General features: G+C 33.1%; 1 protein-coding gene across 40 annotated transcripts in view; it reads left to right on the top strand.

The window, feature by feature from the left end:
- Mycbp2 (MYC binding protein 2, E3 ubiquitin protein ligase) overlaps positions 1-12,220 on the top strand; it is a 233,430-nt gene that overhangs the window by 166,647 nt on the left and 54,563 nt on the right. For 13 of the 40 annotated variants that reach the window (XM_011244896.3, XM_011244895.3, XM_011244899.3 and 10 more), the window contains 5 exons: positions 2,864-2,938; positions 5,204-5,428; positions 6,275-6,407; positions 7,505-7,627; positions 10,158-10,337. In XM_011244896.3, coding sequence (XP_011243198.1) covers positions 2,864-2,938; positions 5,204-5,428; positions 6,275-6,407; positions 7,505-7,627; positions 10,158-10,337 — 736 coding nt within the window. The remainder of the gene's footprint in view (positions 1-2,863; positions 2,939-5,203; positions 5,429-6,274; positions 6,408-7,504; positions 7,628-10,157; positions 10,338-12,220) is intronic. The other 27 variants (XM_017315779.2, XM_017315780.2, XM_011244901.3 and 24 more) reach the window with 8 other exon arrangements.

Raw genomic sequence — 12,220 nt, 5'->3', positions numbered from 1 at the left:
ATTCAAGGCCAGCCCGGTCTACAGAGCAAGGTCTAGGACATCCAGGGCTACACAAAAAGAAACCCTACATCCAAAAAAAAAAAAAAAAAATCACAAAACATTTTTAGATAAGTTTATTTTTATAATTGGAGATTTTTAAGACTAAAACTAACATACCCAATTCTTCATATATTTTGTCAAAAAAATTGGCAAATATACATTATAAGGAATGTTGACTAGAAAAGAGATATACCAAAGAAAGCTAATGAGTGTGTTCTAAATTCTTTTAAAGGCAACGAGGGTGTCTGAATGTACTTATGCACTACACAGATCGCTTTCTATCTAGTCTAATTGTTGTTCACCTAAAGAAAGTATGCTGATATTCAAAATTAGGAGTGCTAAGGATTTGGAGTAGAGTGAAGGGAGATTTGTTGTCTTGTGAGTCCCTTATCACCTATTGATACTTAGCAAATATTTCTTGCATTTCACAGACATTCTCTTGAAATGCTTAATAACGTCTGGCAGCACAGGCTTGACATCCTTCAGATTTTCTAGCTTTAGTCTGTGAGTGGGTTTGTTTTTATGTGTAGTAGCATGTTTTTAATACTGATAATATTAAGTCATATTTAATTCAACTGGAATAAATATATTGTCCTTAAATTATTATAAGCAGTTAAAAGGATACTGTAATTTATGTACAGTATTGATTTTGTTATATTTTTTCTGCTTTAAAATTAGCAGCCCAACTTAGTGCTGTGCTTTTCTAGTAGAGTGATTTTTTTCCCATAGGCGACTAAAGATGTCCCCACTGTAGTAATTAACTTACGTAAAGTCTGATGTGCCTTGAGAAACTCATCATAGAATTGAACTTTATAGATTAGTAATTTAGCTAGGTTTCTAATATGTGTTAATATTCTAATTCTTTGAAAAGCTATTTTTAGACTAGGATTTAAGAAAGAAGTAAGTTAAATTATTGTGTATGTATCTCTGTGTTGCGCCATATTAATCTTTGAAGTTATATAGTATGAAAACATAATTTGTCTTTTGTAACAAACTGAAATTGAGTCTTTAGATAAATTACTATTTTGATAAATATTCATATAATTAGCTGAAATATTCTTAAACCTTCAAAATAAAACTAATTTCTATTTGGTGAGTCTTAATACTTGATAAATAATTTAAATTTACAGTAAATTTTTGTAGTGTGAGAGTTTTCTGCAATTATAGGAACTAAAGCACAATATATAAAATTAGAATTTATAAATAATTAGAATAAACAACTTTTTTCACTGACAATCTGTTGCCATAGTATTAGCTAAAATTTTTAACATCATTTTATATATTACTGACTGAACAAACCCTTAATTTTGTACAATGAAATTAAAGAGAGATATAAGCATGAAAAATGATGCTAGTCCTCTCTAATGCTGAGTAGATCTGCATGATCTGTAACACTTGCCTGTCATGCTGCTCTTAGTATTAAAGTCATGTATAGTAAATGTGAAAATACTTCTTAATATTGACATTTTATATCTAAATATCTGCATCACTGTTCTCAGGGAGAACAGCCACTGACAGACACATTTTCATACACATTGACCATCCAATATGTGTATCATTTTCCTTCAGCACGGCTTTTTTAAATGCTTTGTAAAGATTTCACTTTACCTAAATAGAGAGGACCTATTGACCATGCATTCCAAATTTCGGGGATAATGGCTCTGGTTTCCATGTTTTAACTTTATTTGCAGACACATTACTAGAAACTCATTTTTACATGTTTTATATTATATAATTACTATTTATAAAGGTGTATATGTATGTCTATATATGTTTCTGTATCTACCCACACATAACTTAAGGAAATAAAGAAGCAAATATCTTTATTTTTCTATAAGTGATCAAGAATTTTAATAATTATTTCATGTTAAAGTCATCAGTGATATATATTTCAATTAACATTTGAATGCCTTGCTTGAGTAACCTTTTAACACAGTCTTTACATGAGCAATACATTTATGGTATGTTTGCTGCATATTGATTATATTTGAATTTTAGGTAAAATGAAGTATAGGTTGATTGTGTGATGTATCTGTGCAAAACATGTATTACATAAATTTCTATTAAAATGTTTGTGAAAAATAGGACTGTGTTATCACAAATTAATTGTTCTTTAACAAAATACTTTGGAATTCAATTTGGAAATCCTGAACGATTATGATTTCCTAAACTTTGAGATGAACGAGTTATTTGTCTTTTGATAAAAGATTAAGCTTATGTTTCTTTATGCTTTTCTTGAATTTTTTTACAAGTAGTTTTTGAAAACACTTGCTAAGATCTTTCTTTGTATTTCTATCTTTTTCTTTTTCTTCTTTCATTTATATAGGGAGGAAATATTTTAATGATTTTTTTATTTGGGTTAAGTTTTTTAAATTTTGATTTTAAAAGTGATGGTTTACATACATGCCATTATTATTTGTAAGAGTTGTATTTTCTACGTAGTCTCCATTGTTGACGTCTTTATAAAACAACAGATTATTTTCTGTCATAAAACAGAACTGGCTTGTAATAGAACAAATAATGTTCTCATTTAAGGGTTTCAAGGTTTTCTTCTTACACTGACTCTTAAGCCTTAATAGCAAAATCTGCTCTTAATGTTAATAAATGGCATGACACACTACATCTACAGAGAGCTTTTGACAAACCTTATTTTTCAGAACTTTGGTGTGTGGTTTACTCAGGTGGCTTCAGTTTCACTTTAGCAAAATTGTATTTCCTATTGGCGCTGGAACTCAGGAAATGTCACTGTGAACGCATCTTCTGCAGATGATCCTCTGTTCCCTTTCCTTGTTGATATCTTTCTTTCTTAAACTTTGTTGCTCAGAATATCTTTAATGCTAGCCAAGGAGTCAGGGATTTGGACGTATTTTCATGGACTTCCAAAGCTTTTTTTCCCCAGGTGAGTTAACTGTAAGGAACAATAAGCATGTTCCAGGTGTCTCAGCATGTGCAACAGGATTGACATTGTATTTGAGGCTTTGCTTAGAGTTAAGAAACTGAAAAGTTACTGGGGGAAAACTCTGTGCAAAGTGCTGCAGTTGCGTTTCCCTCTCCTCTTCCTCCAGTGTCATTGGCTTTAAATGAAGGCGCACTCGCTCGCTCGAGGGGCTGCCCAGCTACAGGGGTTCCTCCAACAGTTTGCTCCAACTCACTTTGTTCAGCATGACCTCACATAGGGAGTAGTGCTGTGGTCTGAAGCTCTTCTATGCAGCCAGCCCCAGCCTGTTCTTTTGAATTGTCCTTTTGACTATTTATTTTAGATAAGGGGTTGGGAATTGAATGAGAAATAAACAAATAAATATAAATATATATTATATATGATTGAAATTTACCAATTTTATAGTCTGGTATACGGTCCACATTTGTATATTGAAAAAAATGTACCTTTTAAGATTACTTAAGAATGACATGCACAGTTACAATTTTATGTCCACCAATTAATTTCATATGGCTTAATACAAAAGTACTTTTTATCTTTTAAAAAAAAATGCAGTTTTCTAGTGACTCTATATAGCTTCAATAATGATTAGACAATATGAACTGTCTATTAAGACTTTCCTGTATGACCTTGGTGACAGACTGTCAGGAGCATCAGCTTTGTCATGCTAGCTCCCCTTGGTTACCCTGAAATGGAATTAATGACCCCGGGAGATAGATCACTGAGTAACACTCAAGCAGTTTTCATGCTCAGGATTGCATTTTGCTGTTATTTTTAGTGTCAACATGAAACTTTAAAAAGCACAAAAGTTTCCTCCTCTGACATAATATACTTACTGAAGTTTACTGTTGAGAAGTAGCAATTTTTAAATGTTTATTCAAAAATCTTGTGATTATACTAGCACTGTTCAAAGTTTATATCCTATTATACCTTTAAATTTATTTTTAATATTCTCTTTACATGTATAGAAGTATATATACAGATTTTTACAAATGATCTATGAATGCCTAATTTAAGTTTAGTTTACTTAGAAATCTAGTATTTTTGAGTCACTAATGGTCTCATTTCCAGTAAGTTGTCAATATGTAAATAACAGTAATATATAAATGTAAATAAATTATTGCCATAGTATATATTTGTTTCAGGAAAAATTTGTGGTCTTTTATTACCACCAGGTGATGATTTACAAAGTATATTGTGAGGGGCCTAGGTTATAGGTACTATATATATATATATATATATATATATATAAAATCTTGAATAGATATACATCTGCTAATATAAAGATACTTGTAGAAATAAAAAATCTGCTATAAAGTTTATCATGTGTAATGCTAGTATTATCATTTATATAACTTTATTCTTATTTTTCCTAAATTTATGTGTCTCATTATAGTTATTTTCTAACTCTATGTAAATACAATTCATAGAGTTCATAATACGATATTTAAAGGTAGGCTTGTTTTTCTTTAAGAAGTGTAATTGTAATTCAATACTTGCCTGAGTCCAGTCATCAACACCAGTTATATGGGAATATGACTTTGGAAAACAGTAATATAGGAATAGAAAACAGTAATATGGGAATAGAAAAAACCCAGTGTATGCACATTGCTATATGGCCCTGTTATAGAAAAAACCCAGTGTATGCACATTGCTATATGGCCCTGTTTGTTCCATAAGAAATATTTCATCACAGTATTGACATTCAGCAGGAAATACAGAGCAGAATCTTTTCATTTAGAAATAATACTTTTTAATACGGAAATTGAAATACAGTTTACCTTCTTTAAAAATGTATCTTTAGTGCCAATTTCTCCTCTCTACTAAAAATATGCCTTTTTTTACTGCCACTAGCATTGATATGTCATAGAATAGTGCTGGCCTAGCAAATCCAGAAAGATATTTTCATTTGTCCTGAGGTTTGCTAAAATCTTGTAAGCATTATCTTATGTACTATAGTACTACATTTCTCAAATTTGGAGGCATGAAAGACAAAAATTCAGTTAATTTCCTGTTCCTGTTTTTTGTTTTTTCTCCTCAAATTTACTTTAAATATCAATGTTTAACATTGAGTGGTTTCTTTAGTAGTATTAGTGTTAGCTATTATTTTAATTATATATTCCTAATTGGAAATCTTATAGACTTGCTCCAAAAAGTCTTAATAAGATCATGAAAGTAATAAAAGACTATATTTTGTTTATTTTCTTTTCCTATTCAATTTTTCAGGAACCTAAAACTAATACTGATGACTTTTTCAAAGACATGAACTCCTGCGGCCCACAGGAAGCAACAATGCAAGAACGAGATCACCCGTTCTTGAGAGGTGGGCCAGGCATGTACAAGGTAGTGAAGACGGGGCCTTCAGGTCACAACATCAGAAGCTGCCCTAACCTTAGAGGTATCCCAATTGGAATGTTAGTTCTGGGAAACAAAGTCAAAGCAGTGGGAGAGGTATGGATTCTTGTAGCTTCATGACTTTCTGATACTCATTTTTGTTGTATATAATCAAGCATCACTTTCCTTCCAGACTGTCATTTCCATCTCAGGTTCTTAAATGTTCTTAAATGCTGTTGGCTTTTACTTGGTTTGGAAACACTAACATAATTATGTGTGCTTTAAGAAAATTATTCTCATAAATATCTTGTGAAAACAGTATTTGCATTGTTTATATTACCATCTAAGTTGTGTTGTATATATAAATGCTCCGCATTTGGATATAGCTTTTCATTATTCTAACTGTATGTTATGGGTTGTCAGCACTTACAGCATTTTCTATGAGTTGGTACAGAGATGTGACCCTTCAAAAGTTTCCATTTCTTTGTTCCCATTCACAGGTCTCACTGAAGTCCTGAGCAAATAAAATTATTCTTTAGACCACTGTGGCATTTGCCTCCGCAGATAAGCTTCAAGATGTAGTGTGTCATGCTATTTCTCAGGGTCAGGGGCATTTCAAATCACACTGCAGGCACCAGTAACCTAAGGAAGACTGCCTCTACTTCCTTAGGACAGTTTAGGTCTAAAACATAAGCCTTGGGTTTCGGGCATACTTGAAATTATGCAGAGGTGACCTTTATGCGTTAAAGATATTATTTTAATTAAAGGCTTATATAAACAGTATTTCACAGATGTTTTAAATTGTCTTACCTCAGGCTGTGGTCTTAATTTCAGAAACTAATTTCACAGTAGAAATGTGTTGGAATCATTACATTGTTCAGAAACACTTAGCTTTGTGTTGGATTTCACCTGGATGCCCTGAGAGAGTTAAGCCAATCAACCATGCTTTCTGTTATGTACCAGGTAACCAATTCTGAAGGTGCATGGGTGCAGCTGGATAAGAACAGCATGGTAGAATTCTGTGAGAGTGATGAAGGAGAGGCATGGTCCTTAGCTAGAGACAGAGGCGGAAACCAGTACCTACGGCATGAAGATGGCAAGTTGGCTTCAATTTGTGATTCGTTTTCATGAAACTTTTAGTATACATACCTTTTATGTTTATTGCATTATCTTTTCCTAAAAGAGGTTTTCAAATGTTTATTTTTTAAGTAAAAGAAAATCTAAAAGTTTAAAGATCTTACATCTAACAAAATTGACTTGTAAAATACTTGAGTACTATATGAATGTCCATAACGGAGAAAATCACAAGAATACTGAGAGTGTAGTTATGTGTCTTTGTTTAAAAATAAGGACAACTTGCTTTTGTATTAATAACTTTAATTTGTACACCTCACTCTTCGCTGCAAGTCTGGGCCTGAACTTTCACTCCTACCATGAGCTGGAAGTTCAGTTTTCAAAACTAATTTCAGTATTGTATGAGGAAATCTCATTTAGCTGAATTTCCTCTCAAGAAAGGAATGTTGGATAAACGCATAGCATCTTTGTGTGCATTTTTTTTGTTGTTGGAATTAGCTTTCAGTGCTATTTTTCCAACATTGATATCACCAAGATTTCTGTCTTGATGCTTTTTGCTGGTGTTGGTGTTGAAAAGACTTATTTCTCAGTGTCTTTAAACCAGTGTCTTTAAACTCAGTGTCTTATGGGCAGGCTATCTTTGTACCTCAGTTTGTAGACACTTCTGACACATACTAGCTAGCTCATTATAGGCTTATTATGCAAATGCTAGCTCGTTTAAAACATCATAGTTAGGATATCAAGCTAGAATTTTCAAGAATATATATCTATTCATATATTCATATATGTAGTCTTTATTCTTAATTTAGTGTCTAATTTATTTTTATAAATTGTAAATTTTTTGCAATAAGATTTACTTATCCAGAAATATACTCAGTAATAAGGGGGGGGCCACTTAAAAGCATATATCCAGTTTTTTTATTTTCCCTATATACTTGATTAACCAAAGGAATAATTTATAATATGCTTTGACCTGTTAAGCTGGTCTGACTGAGAGTAATTCCATAAGGATTACTTTAAATCAAACCATTACAAACTCTTTCTTAGGATTTTCTCTGATATATGAACAGGGAACAACAGGTACAAAATTTAACTTTATAGCTGTGACTTTTATTGTAGAACAAGTTCTGCTGGATCAGAATTCTCAACCTCCTCCTCCAAGCCCTTTCTCAGTACAAGCTTTCAATAAAGGGGCAAGTTGCAGTGCCCAAGGATTTGACTATGGCCTGGGAAATAACAAAGGTAGGCCTCCAATGTGAGTCTTCCTGCTGAGGCTTCAGGAAAGTTTTGTTACTTTTTACTCATTTTTTTCCTTCCCACAAATTGTTATTAAAATGTGTTCATACTAAAACTAAGACCCAAAGTACTTAACAGGTGTTCTTTTTCACAATATTGTATCATATTAATTTCTGCCTAAGTTTCCTAGATTTCTTACTCATATTGACTATTTTAAAGGCACTCATTCTAAACTTGTATTCTAAAGACCTAAATCACTATGTCTAGTAAATAGTTTGTTAACATGACCTGTGATTAGGAGAGTAATGCAAATGAGAAACAAAGAATTTTCTTAAGCAGTCCATTGAAATGTACTCTTAGGAACGTTGTATATGAGCTTTATGAGTTATATATGGTTTTAAATCTCTAACTGTTAGATTACAGTTATATGAAATTCCATTTGAACATAGTATAAATAATGAACTAGAAATCTATAAAACCAAAACTACTAAAGTATTTTAATGTAAAATGTGTATAGCTGTTTATGCATTAATGAACAGATCAACATCATGGAGAGTCTAAAGAATTCTTCTAGGATAATTTGGTTCAGAATTGCTTTATGGGTAAATTCAGATATATTCTTTCTAGTGCACCTAATCTCGATTCCTTGAAAATTTGCAATATTGTGAGAAGGCAGCCACCCACTGAGGGATAAGGGAGGAGGGTTGTTGACAAGGAAATAGTTTGAGTTTTAAGTTTATTTAAGCCAGGTATAGTATCTTACTCCAGTAAGTCCAGCACAAGAGAGAGACAGAAGGCCAGCATAGGCTCTATAATTGACTTGAGGTCAGGCTAGGCTACATGCATATCATACATACCTATCTCCAAAACAAACAAACACCAGTTCTAAAAACTGTATTCATCTGACTTGCTGTTATTTAAAAATTAATAATGAAAAGCACAATTGCATTGATGTATGATAAAGTCACATTTATAATTAGGTTTACTAATGTCCACAGGCTTGGCTTTCCTCTCCTGTCTTGACTGAGTCGCTTTCACAGGCTTATGCAGCTTCCATTCACTCTGATCTCTGTTAACTTACAGAGAAGGTGCTGGCTGGGTTTTCTTAATGTTCCCTTTTCTCTATCGTTCAACTCTTAAATGAGAACTTCACTGCTTACTTACTGCCATTGATGCTAAGGAGCAATGTGTCCAAATCTGTGTTTATTTTAATGTGTGCTTTCCCTGTGAGCCTGTCCTCTCACCCTGCTGACTGCTCTCAGGATAGATAAGTCAGTCTTCAAAATGGAATTCAATCAAGCAATGTAAAAATAAAATCACTTTATAAGAAATATAAGTCTTGCTGTAAGCATTTATTGAATGGAAATAAAAAGTACTTTTAAAGTGCTTTTGTAAATCTTAATTTACAATAACATTCATTTAGGAATATATGTATACCTATTGAGAAAATATTACAAAGGTTAAATTTGATGAAATGCGTCTAACTACTATTTAACTTAACTATTTTCTCTTGATTTTTCTTTTTACTGCACAAGTTTAAGAAATTGCTTGCAAAGTATTTTGATTTAGAACAATTCAAACAATTCTTTATAAACTAAAATATTTTCTGGAATGTGAAGTATTTTTTAAAAAAGAAAAACCCAGTCAGTACTTATGTAATTTAAATGCATAATCCCATAGAAATCTGTACCACTTGAGATTTTTTACTTAATTTAGTAAATATATCCAGAAAGGCACTGTCAGTTTCTTCGTTGACCTGACTGAAGGCTTTCAGCATCATGTAAAGTACTTGAAATGCATATGTTTTCACAAATACAGTTTTTTATCTAATTACATTATTTCTGTCCTTACACTAGTTTATTAATATCCTTCATGTTTAATTATAACGAAAAAATACCGATCAAATTAACTCATTCATTTTTTTTTGTATTATAGAAGTTACAAAATGTAGCAAAAGAATTCCTGCTTTTGCAAAAAATCCAGTTTCCCTAGCAGAAATCATTTCTAGAAGAAATTATTGACTTATGACTGTGATGTAGTTGCATTGCTGAGTTGAAAACATACTTTCTCTATCTCCATTGAGTATACATTTCAGGAAAATGAAGCGAAGGAAGTACGTATTTTCTGCATGGAACATTCTGCAGATGAGGGAGGTTGGCATTAGTTCTTCCTGAGCACCATAGAATAAATACCTTTTACCATACCTAAGATCTCCTTTCCTCTCTGTCTCATACTTTCTCTCAACACAGTATTAATAAACTTAAGTATCCTTTATTCTGTCATAAATATTAGGGAATGTTATATATGAATTTTAGTTAGATTTGCTTCTGTTGACTACTATATAAGACTGGTGAAGTATGTCCATTGAAAACCTCCAACCAACTCTGATGGAGAATCAGATCCCTAATGTGAGGACAGTGATCACCGGCTTTCCCTTTTCTGAACTGGCATAGCTTTATTTACTGTTAATTTACTTGACTGTTGTAAAAGCACCATTTACTTTGCCATTTTGGGTGTTATAAGTAACAAGTTGTAGTTTTGACTGTTTTGCCTACTGCAGGTGATCAACTGAGTGCCATATTGAATTCTATTCAATCACGGCCCAATCTCCCAGCTCCTTCCATCTTTGATCAAGCTGCAAAACCTCCCTCTTCCCTAGTCCACAGCCCATTTGTGTTCGGACAGCCCCTTTCCTTCCAGCAGCGTCAGCTTCAGAGTAAGTCTGTCAGCCTCCTGCCTCCTCAAGCCTTTCTGAAGCTTGTCTCTAGTTACTGGTCAGCCTGTTAGCCGTGACCTCGACTCACTGCTTCGACTTTAGTAGATGTTATCCCACCCATAGTTCTGAAGTATTTCAACTGTTCAGAGCTAAGATGTTCTGCAGCAAAGGCATTTGTTTTAAATAAATATAAAGTACATAGAGTTGCTAGATCTGACCATTGTTCTATTTTAATTCTAGTAAATTCATACTATAAAACTTGTTAAGAAAGACATTTTTTAATCTCATTTTTTTAATATGCATGGTTTTAGTAAGCATTAGTTATAGTAATAAGTTCCATTGTTTCATTGAATTTTTGTTATTTGGTACAAGCCCAAAAAGAATAAACCTGCTTCACTATGGCAGTGAGGTGAGAAGGGAGGTACTGGCTTGTTTGTTCTACATGAACTTGATACCTATCCATGAACTGTAAAGCAGTTTGGAGTTCCATGGTTTCTTTAAGTTGCCGTCTCCTCACCACCTTTGTCTTTTGTCCCTCATGTCTTATCTTGGTCACTTGATTCCAGTTTTACAGTCTAGGGCTCCTCTACCCTTTACTTAACCATAACAGTGACCTACACTGGTTCAAAACAAACTCAGACAAATCACACTTAACTGAGTGCTCATTTCTCTTAGAGCCTCCTGAGCCTTTCCACAGAAAAACTGCACTCTGACAACAACAGGTTCTTTTGGCATTTCAGTTCTCCTGTTGTCTGATTAAACACACTGACTGAGTACGATGTCTATGGATGCCTCACTTTCCAGCTCTTTTGTTTTGTTTGTTTGTTTGTTTGTTTGTTTGTTTGTGGAGATGCCTGGAATTCAACTCTGAGTTTTGCATGTGCCTCTTACATGACCTCTTCACTTACACTGCATTCATAGTTAAGCCGAAGTTACAGCAAGACTTTGCTAACTGTTGTTAGGATTACTTAAGAGAATACTAGAGTCTAGGCAAAAATTATATTATTCATTGGTGTAGTATTATTAACATAAATTAAAGACTATACAAGAATATGACCCTTCACTTGCAAACTTTATATGCCCCAGTACAGGGGAACGCCAGGGCCAAAAAGGGGGAGTGGATGGGTAGGGGATTGGGGGGGTGGGTATGGGGGACCTTTGGGATAGCACTGAAAATGTAAATGAGGAAAATACCTAATTTAAAAAAAAAAAGAATGTGACCCTTCATATAACAAGTTGATAGTATACAACAGGTTTATAGTATATAATAAGCATGTTTAGTACAAGTGCTTTGGACATGCAGTTGTGTTCACTCTCAACCTTATTGACATGTCTATTCCCTTAAGACTCTCCAGGAAACAGACTAGTGCGAGATACTTAGTTTTCCTGTCTATGATAAGCAGTATTTCAGAAGAATGAAAGAAAAGTGAACACTTAGTCTTGTCTTAGTAATTTTATGAAGCACCAGATGTTTTATCATTACATGTGCTCTGGTTGCAGGACGTTCTAAAGGGGAAAAATAGTACAATCAGATGAACAATTCTTATTATAGAAATTCAAATTGATTCAAATTTGATTGTAATAAGATAAATTTGCCTAATAGTGATCCCATATGTTGGGCTAGGGATGGGTGTTTGCTTATGATAAAGCACTTGCCTTTTCTATGTAAGGCCCTATAGTCTTCCCCCATGAAGAAAGATAACAGTAAATTTGATTTATCCAGCTATGCTATATTTGCAAATGTTTTTATGCCAGTATAATTTTATACACATTATGTATGTCATTAGTACCACCAATTCTTTTTATTTTAATTTAATTTTTTCTTTTTTTGCTTTCTCACTTTATGCACACTGACCCTTCCAGTCACCCCCTCCCCCAATAAT

Source organism: Mus musculus, chromosome 14, assembly GCF_000001635.26.
Source record: "Mus musculus strain C57BL/6J chromosome 14, GRCm38.p6 C57BL/6J".
NCBI lineage: Eukaryota > Metazoa > Chordata > Mammalia > Rodentia > Muridae > Mus > Mus musculus.
The sequence above is the reverse complement of the archived record's forward strand: the minus strand, read 5'-3'. Positions and strand labels throughout refer to the sequence as shown.